This window comes from Uloborus diversus, chromosome 3, assembly GCF_026930045.1.
Source record: "Uloborus diversus isolate 005 chromosome 3, Udiv.v.3.1, whole genome shotgun sequence".
In the NCBI taxonomy this organism is placed as follows: Eukaryota; Metazoa; Arthropoda; class Arachnida; order Araneae; family Uloboridae; genus Uloborus; species Uloborus diversus.
This window is the reverse complement of record NC_072733.1, coordinates 7864494-7886570: the sequence shown is the minus strand read 5'-3', so window position 1 is coordinate 7886570 and position 22077 is coordinate 7864494. Positions and strand designations below refer to the sequence as shown.

Genomic DNA, 22077 nt, shown 5'->3' with positions numbered 1-22077 from the left:
AAATTACGCCCACCATCGTTCTTTCAAACATAAGGCGTCTTGTTGTCCAGTATAACAATGAAGTGGCTACAAAGGGTGTTAGGGCCTGGGAGTCATCACAATTATGAATATCATGAAGAGAGGAGCAACTATAAAGATCCTCCCTTGTCATTGGAGAAGTCCCCTCACAGAGCACACAGAGAGGTGTATCTGCCAGGTTGATTTTATGTAAATGGGCCTGTAGATAGTAATGTCCAGTAATGGTTCGGAAAGAGGCAACTCCCAGGGCTCTGGGAAGGAGAGAAAGGCGCGTACGCTGTTCATCATCCAGAAGGCTCCCGTCAGCTTTGTTCCTCAGGGCAGAGACTGTAGCATGTTGGATTTTGCTTGCGAGAAGTCGCTTAGCGTTTCTAAGTGGAACCGGGCGAGAAGGTGGATGCCGTTTGCATGAATGTGAACAGTACACTACAATATCTCTCTTTAATTCATATTTATTCTACTTTTGTTGAGAATTCCAGGGTTATTTTGCTAGGGGAGCCCCTCTTATTAGTTATATTGACGAGGTAGCCGCCATACACTCTGAAGCAGCTGAGCTTGAAAACTGCGAAATAATTCCTCTTCATATTCCAAATGTTAATAGTTAAAATGTAGACTTTTTTTAAATTCTATTTACATGTAAATTTTAACGATTTTTTTAACATTCTATATTTTTTGTGCGTTTTTTATAGAACATTGTTTATGTGTTTTAAAATGAAATGTTGTTTATTAACTCTCCTTGTTAACTCTTAGCTAATTACAACATAATTTCGATCATAAAAGTATATATTTTGCAATAGTTAATCAAAGATATACGAGCGAGATTTCATGTTGGTATAGAGACCGCACCCACTGGAGGGTAAATTAGGATGCCTTGCGCCACAGTCATTCTAATCCCTACATATACCCTGCTCAGAAGTGTCAGTGCTTATGAAATCGTAAAATGGTATTAAAAACCAGACTTAGACAACTAGTTTTATTTTTATTTTTTAAAAATAACAACCAACATATTTAATTCTCGCTTTTTGCGAACAATATTGTACATGTATAATGAATGAAATTCAGAACGCATTATATACTGGTGAGTGGAAACACATAAAATGTGATGCAGTTTGTGTATCAGAAAATGTACATATCATCTTAAACACAAAAATTGACGTATTGGGAGAATTATTATACAATGTGCAGTACAAACATGACATGCAGTTTCAACTTAATATATTGTTCAAATTCAAATCTATATACATATTACAATTATTATTGGGGGTTTTTTTTCGTAATTCACACTGGTACTAAAATCAGATGTTTCTCTGTATAAAATTATTTACAAAACAAGTCGATGATGTATGATTTTAAAATTTTCTTTTCGCTGGATGCTAAAATGTGCATAGTGAGTTTTAAACAATTATATCTTCACAGACAGAAATATAAAAAGTACAATGGGTTAGAAAAAAAAAGTACAAAACACTGAGCGATTTTTACTTAAACTTGGCATCAAGGCATTGCATTAGGGCAAACGCACGCGTGGTCTTACATGTAAAAAATCTAGCACACATCGTGAAATAATTTAGAAAATATGGTATTAATCTAGTTACAGGAAACAAAGCAATTAGCATAAGGTTTGTGCAATATAGTCTCTAAAAGCTTTCATGAAACGTTTTTCAGTAAAATAATTATTTAAAAATTCATCAAGGTACCAACAATTCTTACAATTATGAGAAAGATTATTCATTTACGCTTTAATTTAAAGTTTATCGTCTTCTAGAACAACTATATAACGTCTATATTGGTTGCTATGGTAGATAGCTGCCAGTGGATAATAGAGAAAAATATCTTTTTACTTTCTATCTTACTTTTTATATTCTGTATTCAAATATGTGCATCATAATAAACTTCCATTTGGAAATAAATAAACAACATTCTCTGTCATACTTACTTGAATAGGAAGACATATATTACACATTGTAACAGAAGCTCGCGCATAATGAATTATTTCACGCAGATACAATCTTCTTCTTAGTTCATTGTCTACGATCTTTGGTTTTATAATTGTTATGTTTCGTGCCTAACTCCATCAGATTAGAAATTAAATGGGCATAGCTTTAACATAAAACTAAAGTTAAATAAAATGTAATGAACTAATTATAAAGATAACAAGGAAGCATTTTCATGCATAATGATTTCATTGACTCTCAAGGCTTTGTCTCCTGTGCCTTATAACGTGTTTTTTTTTTAATTAAGAATTTGATTTTCAGAAAATTAACTGCATGTGAAAAAAATGTAGGCCATGTTCTTGTAAATCAGTCAAAGGTATCTGAAAAACTTGGAAAGGTCTTTCTTTTCTTTTGGCATACCATTTCTTCGAAACGAATTAAGTTTATAGTTTTAAAACGGGAACTAAACAAATTATAAAAATCAATGAAACATTATGTTGTAAACAATGTCTAGCTAATTACAGCAAATGAGGTATTGAACATTTTTATTATATTTTTTTAAGAAGTTTAATTTACAAAGATATATATTATTGCTATATATTTTTCACTTGAGTACTTTTTAATGTTTAAGCGTATTTTGTTTTAATTCCGACTCGAAGTTTGAACAGAATATTTAATACTCCCAGAAAAAAAAAATATGCTTCAGCGAAACAAAACGGCAACAGGCTTCGAAAGTTGAAATTACGCTTTTAAGAACCGAACTGGTTAATGCAATTGAGTTAATATTTCTTTTATGCACATTGCACTTACTTCTTAAATTGTAGAAAAACATTGAACTGTTTTAATCAGAGTTAATACTTTTAAACTTGGAGAAGTTATGTATTTATAAAGAAGAAAATATATGAAAAAATGTACAGCTCCAGTTATGTATAAAAACATTTGTATGTTTTTGAAAATGCCGTTGAAGACTGTACTTAATGTTCTTCTGCTTTTAGTTCACTTCTATGAGTTTAATTTCTTCTGATATTTTCAATAACATTAAGTTTTAAAAAGATGTGGCGAAAAGGATTTGTATTTGGGATCAAACCAAACTGCAGTAATGTATAAATTTTCACAAAATATTTTTGTGGATATAAATCATTGTTTAAAATTGGTTCAAAATAATTTGTTTCTTTTTCATGCTACTGTGGACTTTTAAGCACATACAATACATTTTGCAAATAAAATTATATTTTATAATATAGTATTAACTGTTATTAAACTAGGAATAGATAAACACAATTACTGTGGGTAAAATATATTAGTTTTCAATTGCTTTTGTGACACTTAACTCATTCCTTAAACTTGGCAATAAAATAATTTGGCGTTAACTTTTACCCGACTTTCCTACTAAAACTCCAAACTCTGACTGAAGTTAAAGTTCATAACTTGATTTTAGTCTAAAATATCAGTTTCATACTCTCTTTCATCCCCTAAGCCTTCATCAGGCGAGTCTCTAGCATCCGGAGAGAAGACGTGATGTATTTGTTGCGGAATAATAACAGAATTTCTTTTCCAGCTAGACTGAGAAGGGCTATTATAGCTATGGTAGCTTTCATCTTTAAAGGAACCTTCAGAAAGGGGCCAAATGGAATATTTTTGAGCTGGTAATTCATGATCAATGTAATAATTATTAACCGGTTGCTTGATGTCAAACATTGGTCCCGTGCTCTCAGTGTCATCGTCATCTTCATCATTTGATAATGGACGACGGTATTCTGTCCTTTCATAATTTTCTCCGTCATCCTTAATAGTCTTATAGGAATTATTATCGGAATTTTTATTTTCAGTAACTGATATTGCACACATCTCTATACCTGTTTCGGTTTCGCGAATGGAATGCCGTTTTTGAGAGTGAGAATACCAAGTTTCTGCATTTGGCGAAGTTACAGGGTGAGCATTGACATTACTGTCATGCAAACTATATTGTTCTAGAGGTACTAAACTGTTCATTTTGTTTCCACCATAGGCACTCGTTTCAGATCCACTTCCAGGAGAAAGGGATGTCGCATTGCACTTAACGTCCATGGTATTTCCAGTATTACTGGGCACACTTACATCAACATCTGTCGAATTTTTTACGACAGCACTTACGTGATTGTTGTTGAAGGAAAAGAAATGCTTGTATATAGTGAAACCACCATTTTTACTTCTGTTTGGGAAAAGTCTTTGATGCCTTAGCATAAAAAAACTGAAAATAAAAAACAGTGCAAATATCACAAATATAACTCCAATTATTATGCCTGCAATCTCCTCACCACTTAAAGCGTCGTCATCGTTTTCTTTGGGAATGACATTAAGCGTAATATTTGCTGATATTCTCCCCGCTGAATTTGATGCTACGCAAAGATATCTACCACTGTCTTTGAGCATAACATTAAATATTGTGAGAGAGTTTACTTTGTGAGTAGTACCGACTTCTCTAATAAGATACATTTGTCTTCCAAAAGACATTAATGTTAAATTATTTATGACTCTTCCCCGCCAAATCCAGTTCACATTTCCCTCAGGAACAGCATGCACTCGACAGCCTAAAGTAGCGTTGTCACCTTCAATAAATGTAACTGTAGGGTCTACAACTATTACTTCAGGTTTGCAAGCGAATTCATCAATTCCGACTGTATCCCAGCTAGATCCTCTTAAGCGAGCAGGTTCTGTACATTGCGGAGGACTACTTATTGGGATATTATGACGAATCATCCACTTTCGAACACTTCTAATGCGGCAGTCACAGTTCCATGGATTCTGTTGTAATTCCAAGGCATACAGTGTTGAAAACGGTTTGACCATTTCTGGTGGTAACGTCCTTAGTTTATTACCGTCTAACTTGAGATATTCCAAGCTCTTTAATCCATCAAATGCACGAGGTTCAACTTCTTCAACTTGACAGCTACTTAATTCTAATACAGTCAACTGAGAAAGTAAAATGAAACTATCATTTTCTATTCTTTGAACAGGATTTGAACTCAATGACAATCTTCTTAATAAAGGAGTGTCTCTGAGTGCAACGGATGGTATCCATGTTAGGAAATTACTACTCAAATCTAGTTCAACAAGATTGCTTAACTGATATAAAGCATCATCAGCTATGCTTAGAAGACTGCATCTAGACGCAAGCACTTTCTGAAGATTTACCAGACCGACATTATAGAAAGCTCTACTTGGAAGCAATTGAAGTAAATTACCAGTTAAGTCAAGAACTTGAGTTCCACCGTGTAAATTATCGGGTATACCAACTAAATTTACTCCAACGCACTCAACGGTTTGTTTGCCATTTTTCCACTTGCAATTACATTCATCAGGGCAGTTGACAACAATAGACATTCCTGGCACAATACATAGCGACTGAAGAATTATGAAGATTATATACGGATTCACAAAATGTTGGACTTCAGGCATGGTACAGTTAGATTATAAGTGTAAATGTTAGCAGCTACTCAAAGTACTAGCACCTGAGTAGATACAGTTGACGGCTCCTTAACCAATTTAAGGACTCTCGTCTTTCAGATGTGGTCTCAGCCAATCCACGAAATGTCTTCCTTTAATATTTTTTAAGAGTTGTTTTCCATTTCTGCATGCACAAAATGCCTTAACGGAACTAGAAAGAAAAAAAATACATTTATTCACAATATATTCATTTTTAAATGTGAATCACAAATTCATTTAACTATAGGTTAAGTAGCAAACATAAGAACAACGTTAATAAATCAGAATTGGAAACTTATTGCAAAGACGTGTTAAAAGGCACGTACTTATACATTGAAGATCAACCATAAAAAATTTTTCGTTGAATATATATATTTTTTCATCATAAAATATGTTCCTTTTTAAATTATTATTATTTCTTTATAAGTTATGTAGTCAGAGACATTTTTCTAGCAATAATATTTATACGTATTGCCGAATCGAATTGAATAATTCAAATTGCTTATTAATTAATTGTGCCGTGACTTAGTGTTAGTTTTATTAGTCTTACGATTAGTAGATAGCAAGTCAAGTGATTCATAAGTTCGCTTTGGTTGACGGTAAGTCTCATGGCTTTATTTGACGTGTTTAGTTTAAGAAATGGAATATACTTATATTAAGATCTGAAATTAAGATAGGTCGTATCTTCGAGGTCGGATTTGATTATCTTTTTCTTGAAACGCACTGTGCAACAAATTCACTTTAAACGCTTATGTACGGAATTATGGTTTAATGATCTTTAAATAATATCTAAATTAAAATTTGTATTACCAAAAACATTTAAATGATTTCATTTAGTATATGTTTTATTTCTAGTCTTCTTTATAATAATAAATTTTTTATATGTGTTGAAAATTTTAAAGATTATCCTTTATTTTTTAATATAACAAGTGTGCGTATCTCTTAATTAATTTGATAATTATTTTTTGAGTTATTGATTCATATACATTGCTGCAACTTTTGAAATAAGTATAATTTATTTCATATTTTGTTACGCCTCTGTAACAAATTTCGGAAACGTTTCTTGATACATCGGAAACGTTTCCGAAATAGTAAGAATCCTTCATCCAAAGCGAACTCCTCATTATTCAGAAAGCTTTTTGTTATTTCAAAAAATCTAGAAGCGGATGTGCTGACGCAATGCTTCGAAACGTATTTTATCCTTCCAACACGGGCGCCAGTGAGTCGGAAATAACGAGAACTTATTTTTTCCTTATCTATGGTTGCTGCAGTCAGCAACTGTTTAGAATTTTATTGCTTGTTATTTCATGTCTAGAGAGTGGTAAAATGTGTCGAAACTAATTTTACGCCTTTGCATTTTGGACTGCCCTTGATTTTTTAGACGATGTACGCAGCTATTAAGTTAGTTAATAACGATTTGCTACTTTACAATTTCCAGTGCGACCATGATTAGACATATATTGTGTGTTCAAGCGTGAATAGTTTCAACACCCGTGTTTATACTTTATGAAACGAAAACCTTTGGATTACTTATCGAGTTGTAATGGAGGTACTTAAATTTTAATCCGCTTGTTCACTTGTAAGTATTAATAAATATTTTAAAACATGTTGTTATATACATTTATATTTTTGTTGATTTGCATTTGATGAGGCTCCAATTGTAACTGTTTTTTGGGTTTATCTAATTAATTTAAAGTTATCTTACATACCTATGTGTGCAATGTACTATTTGTTGTAACCAATTGAAACTGATTAATTGCGCAAAAGAAAAAAGATTTATATTTGAAAAGCAATCAGAGAAAAGTTATTCCGAAATACTCGAAAACGGTTTAGATATACTATATTGGTTCAAAAAAAATCAATTGTTTAATTCATTAAAAATATGGTAATGCAAATGTTTTCTAGTATTGTAATATGCTTCACAAAAAATGTGTGTGCCAGTATTATTTATCTTTTTTATTATAATTTATTCATTCATTTAAAAATATTTATACCATTAGAAAATGACCCAGTTATCTATTACTAAGCAACATAGTTAAGCAATTAATTCATCTGCTTATTCATTTTGTTAAATGTGTTTAACAATAAAAAAATCCTTGACATTAGTTGTTCCGTAAATAACATTTCCTTCGTGGATATACTAGTTTAATCTAGGACAGTCAGGAGGAATGAGTCAGTGGCAAAAATGGAACAGCTGCGTTTACATGCCAAAAAAAGTAATATTATTTCATGTCATTGTTTCAAAAGTGATCATTTTTTAAAAAACTATGTTATTAATATGCAATGTACATATGGGGAGAAGACGAGGGGCGCTCACCCTCGCACTGTGTCATTGACATTTTCAGGGGGTTGCTTTTTTTAAGGGGGGGGGGCGCTTTATAGCATTTTATGGGTGCACCATCACTCTTATGGTGTGGGGGGGGGGATTCTCATATATATGAAATGGAATAATCATGTAATCGAGTTCAAGGTTTTAATAAATAAAATATATAATGCATTTTGCGCACACTGTAAAAATAAAATCAGTAACGTATTTTGATTACGTATTTATATTTGTAATGAATTGGAAAAGGACAAGAACACAAGAATCAACCCGAATGGTTCCAGCAGGGGGACTTGGTGTCCTATTTGAATTCATCAATTTCTCTGTTGGTACTTTTCGGTACACTATGTTCGTCAGAGAAATTGACTTGAGGTGAACGAATTCCGGAACGCGAAGGGTAGGTAGGTCCTGTCAAATTTTATCCGAAGATAAAAGCTATCAAGTTTGATACAAGATATGTTTTTAAGTTCTGCATTAAAAATACAATATGTTGATAGTTCTGTCTTGAAAATATTGAGAGAAAAACTGAAGTTTAAGATCGTTTAACAAACAATCCCCACTTTTCAGAAGGTACCCCCCTCCAATCCCCCGACGATTTTGTGATTAGGAATGAAAATACTATATTATTTCAAAAATTTTGAAAAATTTATAACTGTGCATATGTTATGTTGTTAATCATGCTATTTGTCATTAGAAATTCAAAAAAAAAAAAAATCCACGAATGATTCTAAAATTGCTTGTATTATTGCTCTTAGATATGAAAGAATTGAAACTGATATGGTATGCAATACTATAGTAAGGACTTATATTTTAGAAAAAAATCACGGAAAAAGGATTCCGAAATTCTCGGAAATGTTTTTGAGAATTCTTTGGAGAATTCCGAAATACTCGGAAACGTTTTCGAAACTTTCACTAACCACAGTTGCACAGAATACTCAGAAACATTTCTTCAAATTACGGAAAGCGTATTCCGAAATACTCCGACACGTTTCTGAAAATTACAGAAAAAGGATTCCAAAATACTCAGAAACATTTCTGGAAGTTACAAGAAGAAGATTACGAAATACTCAGACACGTTTCTGGACATTACAGAAAGAGAATTCCGAAATACTCAGAAACGTTTTTGAAACTTTCATGAACCGCAGCTGCACGATTTACTCAGAGGCGTTTCCGGAGTTTTTTACTGTGCAGTATGGATAAGAAATCCGTAATGATCGACTGAAATGTATGCAAAATTGTTAAGTAATTTATTGTTAGTATTAATTGTCGTTTTAATTGTTCAAAATTAAACACAAGATCTCAAAACCGGGTTGAGTCGTTGATTGAGAATACTTTCATTCGTCAGAAGCAAGTTCAAAATTTTACACTTTTTTTGTGTTTGTGATCATTTTAAGCTTATCGGTTTCCCCATCGGTCATATTTACAAAAATAATAGGATACAAAAAAAATTATAAATAAATAAATAAAAACTATTTAAAACAAATACGTCAATAACTTTTCAACCTTCACATAAATAGAATGTGTTCCTAAGGGCAAAGTTAAAACCAGAGTTCATTGTCCCAGTCTAACTTAATTTATTCCAAAAGTGTTTTATACGCTTACTAAATTTTAGTTCCCATCTTGTCATAGCATTAAAGCTCTAATATAGCATGTTTGATGATGTGTGAAATTTTAAAATATCAAATTTTAAAGCGAAAACAAACACAATAACATTACATAAGCATACGAAAACGACTTGGACTTCGACAGAGCATTATAAGTTCAACAGTATTGATCATATGTTGAGTGAATAGTGTGACCTTATTTTCAATGAGGACAAAGAGGGTTGGAATTGGCTAAGATCTTTGACGCCCATCGATTGAAAACACATCGATTTTTAGTTCTTTGTATAGTACTTTTATTGAAAAATCAATTAATGAATTTAAACGTAGCCTAAACCAGACAGAACCCATCTTTTGTTTGCAATTAACCAGACAGGGAAGTGATTATAGCAAACATAAGAAAAAAATATTCTTAGGAAGTGGTGTTTCTCATTTTCTGTATGAAGGAAGAAAAACTTCAGTTTTTCACACATCATTTATTTGCATCTATATTTGTATTAATATACATGCATTAGGAATTAAACACACTTGTACTTTAATGGTATTTCTATTACACATTGCATAAGGAAGTGACACAGTGTAAAAATAAGCTAAGTTCTGTTATTAACACGAAAGAAATTAAATAGAAAATAATTAAGAGCTAAAACCTGTTTAACATAAGTCTTTTTTTAATCATTTGTTGTGTTTTCAAGCGAATATAAGTTGAGTATTTTTTGAATAACCCTCGAAAAAAAATGTGCGTATGCAAGGAACTCAAAACTGCTATTGTTGGTTTAATTGAATCTGGTGAGCTAGAGATTTGGGAAAAAATATTTACACAGTTAATAAATACACAATGAGCATAAACGTTATATACAAACAAATATTCTAATTTGCAGTAAAGCATATGAAGTCGAAAACGAAAACTTTCAATCAATTCTCCCCAAAAATAGTGAAGAAATACATAAAACTATAAATAATGTGTAGCATGTTGACAAATTTGAAAGTTTTCATTAAGTTAACAAAATTAAATTTACTCAAATTAAATAAAACAAAAATTCTTTTAATACGAACGGTGTTTTTAATCGTAACGTGTTAAACATGAACATAATAACAACTGGTTATAGAGGTAATAGTTATTACCAGTGAATATAACATATTATACTCCTCTTTTTCCTTTATAATAATAGAAAATAAGGTTATGTACGAAAACATTCTCATTTTTGTACATTCAACCACTAAACGAATATTTCTTGACGCAAAATTAATTAAAAGGGAGAACTCCCAAAGCTCTAGGAACAAAATTCAATTAGCTTCTGTTAATTTGAAAGAAAGCAAAAAATTCCGAAGCGTTGGACAATTTGATGTTTTATTTTTTGCTCAGAAATAAGTATTTCGGACTGTATACATCATTTAACGGAAGAGAAAAATTCATTAAAGGGTCCTATTTAAGTGATGACACAATTGATTACTGAAAGGGAAAAAAAAAACATTATTTTTTGGCAGAATTTATCAGCTGCCAGATGCATTCGCTCGAATGTAGAATGAAAAGAAAATAATTCCCGCAACAAAACTCGTGGCTGTACTGAAGTGTTGGAATTCCAAATCTACGCCAAAACAAATTTGAAATGAAAGAAGAGCGATGTTTACCCGGAGTATAAGAGAAAAAAGTTGAAGGGTTTATTACTAGAAAAATAAAATATTTCTCTTATGCGACTTTCTTGTAGTCTGAAACTTTGACATTTTAATTGCATACTACTTCTAAAGACTTGTGATTTTCAGTTCTACGCTGAAGTCTTCCAAGCGGTTATACGAATACTGACTCCGTTTTTCATGTTTCGTGATTTATCTAAATTAATACTGAAGTTTTTAAGGACTGAAAATTTTTATAAACTGAAGAAATGTGTATATTATTCTAATGGAAAAGAATGTATATTTCAAATCATACCTGTGCATTGAGTTGTCGGGGTTCTTTTTCCTTTTCGTTTCGAAATTCATTATTATTAACCGACTTCAAAAAGGAGGCGGTTATCAATTCATACCGTATGTATGTTTTTTTTTTTTGTTTGTCCACTCATAGCGTCTCACCTATTGAACCGATTTTGATGATTCTTTTTTTAATGGATAGGGGATGGCTCAACTTAGGTCCCATTACTTTGTTTGACCATATTTGTTCTTTAGAAAAAAAGGTATGGGCAAAAAACAGTAAATTTCCCTATTAGATGATTAAAATCATATTGTAGCGAAGTTCGCTCTTTTTATCCGTGGATAACGGTGGCTCAGTGGTAGAATTCTCGTCTCCCACACGAGCAACCCGGGTTCAAGTCCCGACTAGGACGAAATGAATTTTACTAAAATTTCGTTTCTACTGTTTCCCGTATTTTCTCGAATGTTCTATTAATTTCTGTATCTTTTCAAGTCTGGAAAGTTCCAGCACTTTTTCAAGTTGTATATAAGGCGATGTAACGTTGAAGTTGAATAAGAGTCTTCAGACTCCAGGTTGATGAGAGGACTGCGTGAAAAACGCCTTGCCTCAGATGTAACGTTCATTCGTGGTTCTGAATAAAGATCTCGAGTTGAGACTAACGAGTATTCGCTTCATTTGGCTTTCACATTGTCTTCGCTATCTTCATCTACGCGACAATATGAAACTCATTGTTATAAAAGTTTGGTGCCATATAACTGTAACATTAATAGTAATTGTAATGATAATTTTGAATAAAGGCTTTTCTAAAGCAATACAGTGATATAGAGCCGCACTTCTTACTAGGTAACTTCTTACTTTTACTGAAATATCTACATTTACACTAAAAAGAATGAAATAAAAAAATTTTGAAAAAAAAATAGAACCGACTTCAAAATTGCTCTAAAAAGTGAAAAATAATTTTATTCTTTAAACACCTTCGATAATACTTTTAAACATAATTTTTGAAGTTGGCGCATAAACAAAAAGTAAAATCCATTGTAACCATGCTTCGTTCATATTTTTATCAAAAAATCATCCAAACTTAGGAACGAAACATTTATATCGTTACTCAAATATGCTGTCATCAATGCGTAATGCATGTGGTAGTGAAGAAACTGGACCTGGTTAAATTTATACTTGTAGTTGAGTTATGGCTGTGAATGATTTTATCGATCGTTTTTGCGCCAACTTCAAAAATTATGTTTAAAAGTATTATCGAAGGTGTTTAAAGAATAAAATTATTTTTCACTTTTTAGAGCAATTTTGAAGTCGGTTCTATTTTTTTTTCAAAATTTTTTTTTTTTCATATTATGTATTGTGAATCCAAAAAAAAATAATTTATGGTTAAAATCTCTTAATCATATGTTACTCTATGCCCGATATATTTTGCTACTTTTGACATTTTTAATGTTACACTCATGATGATCAGAAGCTTTTCAGTGCAAAAAAAAAGGTCTGAAAGCCGGTGGTTTCTATCGTCGCATCAGAGCAACAGTAAAATATTTAAGTGTTATTACTGGGATTAGATGTTTTACTATTGCTCTGAGGCGACGATATTGAATGTCTATGTATTGCTTAACTCTCTACAACTCAAATTGTTGTTTCCTGGAAAAAAAAACATGCTTGCCAATGTTCAAGAATAATGTATTTAACACAGAATATGGATGATTTTTTTTTAAAAGCAGCTATATTGCGCTATTTAAGTTATTCTGGTCAACGGAGGAATAACACTCCTGGTGGAAAATCTAACCATAAAATTTGAAGTGACCTCAGATACACGATGGGCAGCAGACGGTTATTTATAGCCGTTTTAAATTGTTTCAGTAAAAAGAAATTCTTAGAAAACGCAATTATTAACATTAACTACCTGAATACCTGAATAACATGAACTCTTTTTTTTAATAGATGATTCAATATGACGTTTTTTTTTTACAATAAGAATAGTCTACAAAAAATAAGAAATATTTTAATGCTTGTATTTGTCATTTACATCCAGTTACATTATAAAGGGTGTCCCAAAATTAACGCAAGATTTGAATTTTTCGCCATTTTTGCAATAAATTGTGGGCAATCTTGAAAAAAGAACAATTTGGCAGCTGAGGGTCTCGGGTTATTACAAATGGAGCGTTTTCGATTCTATAATGCGTTTTCATTATCGAACAATTATTTGAAAAATAATGAAAAATAATGAAGTTTGGGCGGGGCAAGCAGTTTACTGTTATTGGCGCTCGATATCGCAATTAGGTAATGCGCAGGTGGTTGTGGGATTGCTGACATAGACGTTTGACTTCAAATAACCCCATAGGGAGAAGTCTAATGATGTAAAATCACACGATCTAGGGTACAATTCATATCACCGAAACGAGAGAGCACACGAACAGGAAATTCCTCATGCAGTGATTGAATTGTTTCGCTGGCTGTATAATAGCATAACACTCCATTTTTACTAACCCTAAACTCCCAGCTGTCAAATTGGTCTTTTTCCGTGGCTGCCAACAATTCACAGCAAAAACTTTGGCAAATTCAAATCTTGCGTTAATTTTGGGACACCCTTTACAAGGTGCCTCATACAACAGTTTTACGAATTCAAAAAGCAAACAGACTAGCTATAAGCATGGTTAAGACATTTTATTTTATTTCGAATTTTCATGACCGTTGAACTGTGATGTCGCAGCACTAGTTCAAGGTAAAACTACTTATTACGGCAACTGAACTTACAAATTTAGCATTTATAGGTGTGAAATTTTCATTAATTTTTAACTTTGATATAAATATTAGTATGACCATAATAAAAATTAGCAATGGTCATGCAAGCTCAATTCAGTTATTTCCCATATCAATACACAAAAAATATTCAATAAAAAAAACATTTTTCTTACACTATATTCAAATGTAAAACATGTGTATGTGTGTGTGTGCGTGGTACTAAACTTTCCACGTAATTAATTTGCTGCATTGTCCCCTTTAGCCGACATACCGTAAAATTGACCAGCATGCCGGGAAATTCGAATTTTGAAGCATGCCAGATCATTCGGGGCTCATTTCGAAAAAAAAAGTTAGCAAATAGGTGGAAATGCATTTGGCAACAGCCTGTTTCTTAGCCCTGTTTTTATGCATGTATATGCACAACTATGCAAGCTAATTTAAGTTCGATTTTAATCATATGCAGCTGTATTAAACTGGTTTTACGTGATTATGTGAAAACGTTTTAGTGACGAGTTATTTGAAATTTAATTGTTTTTTTTTTAATTTTAAAAGCATCGATTTTAACTTGAATTATATTTAAAAGTATATATTATTCACTTACGGAAGCCTTTTTAAATAATAAAAAAAATCACGTTTAAATTTTTAAAAATGATTTAAATAAAAAAAAATTCCATTTTTTGTTTATTAATTTTGTTTTTATCACGATTTTTTACACTCGGTCATTATTATTATTTCCATTATATTACAAAAATTATACTGTAGGTTTATGGTATTTAAAATAGGAAATAAAAATTTTGGGTTCGAATCTATTGTAATATCTTAAAAAGAGAACATCAATTGTAGTTTTATGTATCGGTGTGCTAAGATTGCGATCATTAGACATCGTTAAATTAAATTATCTATTTAAAAACTCAACTAATATTAGATTTTTATTTTCTGCAAAGTTGATGTTGAAATTTCCATTAAAAATTAATGCCAAATCATCACAGTTTTTCCTAATATTATTTCGAAGTAATGCAGAAGCGTCTTTAGAAAAAATAAGTTTTCATCAAAAAATCCTTGTATTGCGTTTAAAGGCTTAGCCGGTGATATATAAACAGCAAAAATTACAATAAGATGTCCATTTGCAGAGTGACAACGACAAATACATGTATCACTCTCTCATTCCCATCTCAAAAACTGTTTAAAGCGTCTAAAGAAATTTTCACTTCAAAAACATTATTAAAAAATATTAAATTATTAAAAATTTTTTCCTCTGGCGAAGAAATGCACTGGCATGGGTGAGAATCGAACTCAAGCTCCTTGGGATTAGTAAATGAGGATATGATTTTGAGACTCAAGCGCTTCTGATAGCACTGCTAAGGTTCGCAATTCCCAACGAAAGCAACGTAGTAAATGAGCTGACAGAAGCCGCGCATGCGCTGTATTCCAAATGTCGGTGAGGTGACCATGTCACGAAATGATTGATTTTTCCCCACCTCAAAAATACTCAACGCGCCTAAAGAAATTTTCACTTCAAAAACAATAAATCAACCTCATTTATTTAACTGCAAATCCTTCAAAAGCTAAATTGCTTAGAAAAACCACAAATAGTGAATCAGAAGCATTAACATAATAAATCACACTGCACATGAAAGCATATTTGGAAAAAAAATGCGGTAGGGGGGGGGGTGTTCATGAAGGATGCCATTTTCAGAATACATTAATGTTGTTTCTGGAATATTGATTACAAACTTCATGTTGACAATAAAAAACAAACCTGACTATTACTGGTTGGGTGCCCATACCTAGTCATTCACCCTATGTCCATTTTGATTTTTTTTTTTTTTTTTGAGTTTTCGATGAATTGTTGCGCTGCTATACTGTTATCTATAGAAATCCGAAAATTTGCTATTTATCATTGTTTTATTTGATTTCATATCAGGATGGTCTTATATCTGGCACAAATGGGGTAAAACTAGAGTTTTGAAATCTTTAAAGTAGCTTTTAATTCTTCCTAATTTATGGTAAGGTGCAGAATCTTGTATTAAAAATCGTACAGGAGTCATTGGACACGCTGGAGTGCTAGGCAAGTTAGAAATTCTTCTTTATATTGGTCAAATTTTCCTCGAAACACTGTACAAAGCTGAATTGTAGTTACTTAATTGCAGTATTCATATCACGGTTGATTTTATTTTTGTAATGCATGTCAGGTTATAATGTATATTATATTCTCTTTTTCCTCCTGACCCCAATACAGCCTTTATAACTAAGTAATAAACCAATGTCTTCTTTTTGGTGAAGTTTTATGTTAGAAAAATCTTGTTTAAATCAATGGTTTTATCAGTGAGTTCAAATATCTTCCTTGAAACTTAAAAAAAATTTTATTAGGAAAATGTTGAACATTATGTGTATAATTTGATAGTTTTCCGGGGTGTTTTTATTTCCATATATTGTAAGGTTTTTAAAAAAAAGTCACCCATTTTATAAACAAATTACTGGAATGAACAGAACATAGCATTGTTGTTGATTGCTACAAAGTTATTGCTCGTTTAAATCAGTTATGTAAATAATGTTTTTCTTTCTTATGTCATTAAACTAAATGACATTTGCCGACATTGGCACGTTTTGATCTGAACATATAATGTGTATTTGGAATCAGTGAACAAGAAAAAACTGGGCTTAGAACATCTTTGATTAAGATGTTATTTTATGCTTTTAATGAAAAAGTATTAAATTAAAAGTCTTAGTCAAAGAAAAAAAAAATTTAAGTTTTTTCTACTTTGCCCCCTTTTTTCTTGTTTCAAGAAACGAATTTACTTTTCATAAATTGAGCATTGACTTGCATAAAAAAATATTCATTATAAGCAAGAAAACGAAAAAATGTCATCCGCGTTACAGTAGTTGTTCTCCGCATAAATACGTCTTTTGTCTTACGGTTCAAATTTAAAATAATGGAACACATTTCGATAATTTCAAATGCTGCTCATTTTCTGTAGCGTCAATTTTCTTCCTCATTTGTTTTGAAGGATCACTAATTTTTATAAAAGAAATAATTTCGAAAAAAATACATTGTTGAGGAAAACTAATTACGTCTGAATTAATTAAAGGATATCAAATTTAGGTAGTAAATGAATTGATTAAATTTTCTTCACAACATTTATTTTAATCAATTTTCATTTGAAGTTTATTTTTCTCTCCTTTTTACCCAGTTACTCAGATGAACAAAAATAACCTTTTTATTAGAAAATAAAATAATAGTTTAAAAAACTAAAAAAGCACGCTTTAGTAGTAAAATGAACTAAAAAGTGAAAAATAATCTTTGGATGACAAGTATATAAAGTAATCAACCAAACACTTAATTTTACTGTAATTAAAAAAAAAGCGTGGGGAGTTGCCTATTTACAGTTTTGCATGGATAACAAATGGAAGAAATTTAAGACAAGATAAGAAACTCCCCCCCCATGCCTTTTTTTCTACTACAGTAAACTTAGTGCTTGGTCAATTACTTTATATACTTGTCATCCAAAGAATATTTTTAACTTTTTAGTTCATTTTGCTACAAAAGGTTTTTTAGTTTTTTTTACATTTTTTTTTTCAAATACGATTTAGATACTAAATATTGCGAACACTTGTAACTCTTAAATGAAATCTTTGTGCGAGTTTTCGATTTTAATAATGGAATGTATCTTAGTATTCTATTGCATAATTTGGATCAGACATTTTGAATGCTTTCTGGTAAATTCATTTGCAAACATTGTTACACTCCGCAGCTATGATTTGTACATTGTAGGTAATTCTAATAAGCCACTGGCAATTTGTCCGAAGGAAAGTTGGACCCACATACATACAAGTTAAGCTAATAAAAACGTGTTAATTAGAATGAACTTATAACTTATCATTATTAAATTAATTTGATTATAGAATATTGCATTGTCATTGGGTCTGAGGTTGCATTCCAAATTTTAAAGGAATCCGATCACAAAAAGCGGACGAAAATTGAGTTGCAAGATTATAACATTAATTTCGGTGTAGATGGGATTAGAACGCACGTATAATGATTCGCGGAGGTGGACGTCAGCGAAGACCCGCGCTTTAGACCGTTCGGCCACGAACGCTCCTTAAGTGGTGGAATGTACGAACAGTAATAAGGCACTAGCTCTTAGTCCAAAGGAGAGTGAGTCCACAAACATACAAGTGAAGCTAATAAAAGCGTGTTAAAAAACGAGTTTATTTTCTACAATTTTAAAACTTACACAAAGAAGTTAAGATTTCGTCATAGTTTAATACACAATCTTCTGAATTCTAGAAAATTACCAAAAACTTATATTTTCCCTTTTGGAGCTTAATTCAAAACCGTGGTATTTAACTGAAAATGCATCTTTATATTTACTGTTTTGTTTTATTTATTTACTAGCCGCCTGCGGCGACCAGCTGGTCCGCCTTTTTACGCCAGGGGTGCCGTCTTCGGCGGCTGCTTAAACAATTTAGCGACGACATTAATCAATGTTTTTCTCTATAAATCAGTATTATCATTCGTTTTTTTACACCAATGTTGCCGCCATCGGCGGCTGCTTAAATTAATTTCGTGGCGGTGTCAATCAATCTATATCTATCTATATCATTAATAATTTGAATAAAATATTTTCTAGATCTGCCTCCAGTTTCGTCGTTTGGAATATTTTTAAAGGAGATGGAGGGGAGACACAAACGACGTACTCTTCATGCAAATTTTGTCGAATAATAACAAAAAGCACTTCCACTTTTATGTGAAAGCATTGTTTTTTCAAAGTCATGGTGTATGTGGGGAGGGAGGGGGGCATTGACACCCAATGTGCAAGCAGCCACCTACGGCGGCTGTTTGGCTAACTTGTCATTTACCTTTTTACTTCAATTTTGCCGCCTTCGGCGGTTGTTTAAATAAATTTGGCAGCAGTATTAATTAATCCATCTCTATCTTTTTTTTGTGCCATTCACATTTTTACGCCAAGATTGCCGCCTTCGGCGGCTATCTACCTTTACAATCTATCTCTACATTTTCGAATCCATCTCTATTTATTTTGACCTCCCCGCCCATTTCCTAATAAAAACAAAGATCACTCAAAAAACCGCTTTTTTTTTCATTTAAGTAGAGCAAAAAAGAAGCTCAAATTCCCCGTAGTGTGCAAAAAGTAGCGTTTGACAAAGATAAAAAAAATCTCGCTGTTTTTATTGAATTAATGCGCACAACTATGAAATGTAACGTAATATAGATACAGCGAAAGGTCCAGCTTGGGGGGGGGGGGGGTGGAAAAAGAAATAAATGCAATCCCTAAATAAAACAAAAAAAAAGGAAAGAAAAAAAGCAAGCGCTGCCGAAAAAACACGTGGTCATCACGTCAGAAAATGAAGTAAGCTATATAGTAAAAAAAAAAAAAATAATAACATTACTTGCGATTAAGATTCCATCGTAAATATCGAATCGAAACCCAAGTAGTGACGTCACAGGCATAAAAGATTGAAGAACGCTTTTTTCGACTGATGCGTGAAAGGACATGATGTGTTCAGCATTAAAAATATTGTAAAAAAAAACTATTGCGTATTTTTAAGAACTTTTTTCTTCTGAAGAGGGCGAAATGGTTTTACTATTACCAACTTAAATTTCAGAAATGAGGCTTTGATACTTCTCGCAGGATGATATTAGAAAAAAATTATACCCAGGAAAACATGCAAATTAAAGGTTTTTTCAAAAATTCATAAAAAATACAAAAATTGCTCTATCTTCAAAATTTTTTGTTCATCATATTTAAAATTAAATTTCCGACACTATAGTATCAAAAATATTTGTTTGGCGCGATTGGTTCGGGGTCTGTGAGGTTAAAAGTACTAAAAAGTGCTAAAAATCACATAAAACATTAAATAACTTTTTTCTAATTAAAATATCAAAAATCGAAGCCCGAGGTGCACAACTTCAGCAAAAACTACACCTGTATACCAAATTTCATCTTTCTAGGCCTTACCGTTTTCCCGAGATGCGCGCCACACACACACACACAAACATCTTATTTTATTTTATGTATAGATTTATTTGTTTATTTCAAAAACACTATGAACAAATAACATTTATTTTATATTTTATCCTTCAGACCCACATTTATATACCCATTTCTCATTTCTTTTACGTGACGTAAAAAAAAAGAAAACATAAATCATACAATACTTCAAAGGGGAAAAAAAATCAATTTCTTAAGTACATCCCTTAAACTCACACTTGTCTCCCTATTTTGTTTTTACTTGATGTATAATTTTTTGTCTTACTGTTCTTTTGCAAAATTACGTGGGGTCAGTGGGAGTAAATGGGAGTGGACGCTTTATCTTTTTAAATGATTTAAAAAACAATTAGAGGTTTCAGCGGGCCAATAAGGTATATGAGCCACAGACTGAGTATTGTTTGCTTTGAAATTATGATATCTGTAAATTGTGTACATTGTTATAATCTACTTATATCAACCGCATGGAGAAAGAAATCACTCTTTCCATCTACCACGTGGTCTCTGGGGTAAAGGAAAACACTCTGACCCTAAATACAAAACATGATGTCTTTCGCAGCAAAAATTCATATCGTAAAGTCACATTTTTCATTCCCAGTTATTGTCAGAGAGTTTAATTTATAGGACACAGCGCAAACATTTTTAACTCTCCATTCAACATAAAGAAAGGGAAGGATCTTAAGTTGAATCATTAAAATTATGTTGCCTTTTATCGCAACAACGATTAACAAATAATACACGTATTACATATTTAAAAATATAGTTTATTTTAACGTAAAAATATTAAATACTAGAATCTTTTTATAACATACGTTTCAGGTTGTTTCTTCATTATCATTATCAAGTTTAATTTTTTAAATAGCTGATAGGGTAGTGTGTTTTCATGCTAACGTTTGACGAGTTAAGTGAACTTTTCTCTGAAGCCCCTAAGCAATTCTATGTTCACGAATAGCAAAAACAGAACATATATATTTCTGTTAAACAGTCAAGGGGCATTCTTTCATTGTCTTTGGCTTTACATCTTATGTTTTTCCATTTCTTCTTTCTGTGTTTTCTTTAAACGAATCCGCAAAATTTGTTTCAACTCATAAATGTCCGATTGTGTAGGTTTTAATAATGACACAGCTCTGACATTGTGTACATTTTCATAATTTTCGGTTGTCAAAACATGTTTTTATTTTATACTTATAACAGTACTCACGTTAGGTGAAATTAACAAAATGGTTGTTAAATTACAAAGAAAATCCGTATTCCAATTAAAACAATATCGCGCAAATGTATAATATATGTTGCAAATTTTAGCGTTTCTCTTATTCCAAACCTTCTCTTGCCGAATGATTTATTTGTTTGAGCAATTCATATTAATGTGCAAAAATAAAGTTAATGAATGTTAAATGTCTGTTCCTGCTGATCTCTATTAATAGTGAAACTGCAGTAAATGAATACCTTAAACGAATCTATTAACACAGATGATTAAGTTTTTGTTGATTTTTTCTTCGTTTTGAGCGCAAAGCAAACAGAGTTTTGTGAATTCTTATAAGCATACACAGTTTGTCCCCAAAGTGATGAGACTCATTTTATTGCCATGAGACTATATTGCCCACACCTGCGCGACCGGTTGGAAAGTGGTAGATGGTACTCTAAGCTTTCCCGAGAGACCAGGTTCAGTTGTCTACGAGCTCTCGGAGCGGTGGGAAGTTTAGTGACCTCCGCGCAGAGCCTCATCTTAGTGTGTAGGATGGAGAGAAGTTTGGAGCAATGCTATGCAATAAAATTTTGCTCCTAAAGACGGCAATGAAAACATTTGATTAGTTCACGCAGACCTTCAAGGATGGTTGCTTGTCGTATTAGCGGGTCAAAAAGTGTCATAAGTCGTTCAAAGACGGCCGGGAGGAAGTCGCCGATGAGGCTCATTCTGAACGTCCATCATCATCGCGAGTGGAAGATAATGTCCCTCGTATTCGAGATTTGCTGAACTAAGACCACCGAATGAGTGTTCGTTTGATGTCAGAATTATTAAATTTGCCGAAAACAGATGTTCATTGAACTGTTACGAAAGACGTGGATTTGCGCGAAACAT

General features: G+C 32.1%; 1 protein-coding gene across 1 annotated transcript; it reads right to left on the bottom strand.

Moving 5' to 3' along the window:
• Positions 1-3243: 3243 nt before the first annotated feature.
• LOC129218385 (leucine-rich repeat-containing protein 4C-like) lies at positions 3244-5387 on the bottom strand. Its single transcript, XM_054852630.1, has one exon. It carries the CDS (start codon positions 5385-5387, stop codon positions 3384-3386), a length of 2004 nt encoding a protein of 667 aa, XP_054708605.1. The 3' UTR covers positions 3244-3383.
• Positions 5388-22077: the final 16690 nt, after the last annotated feature.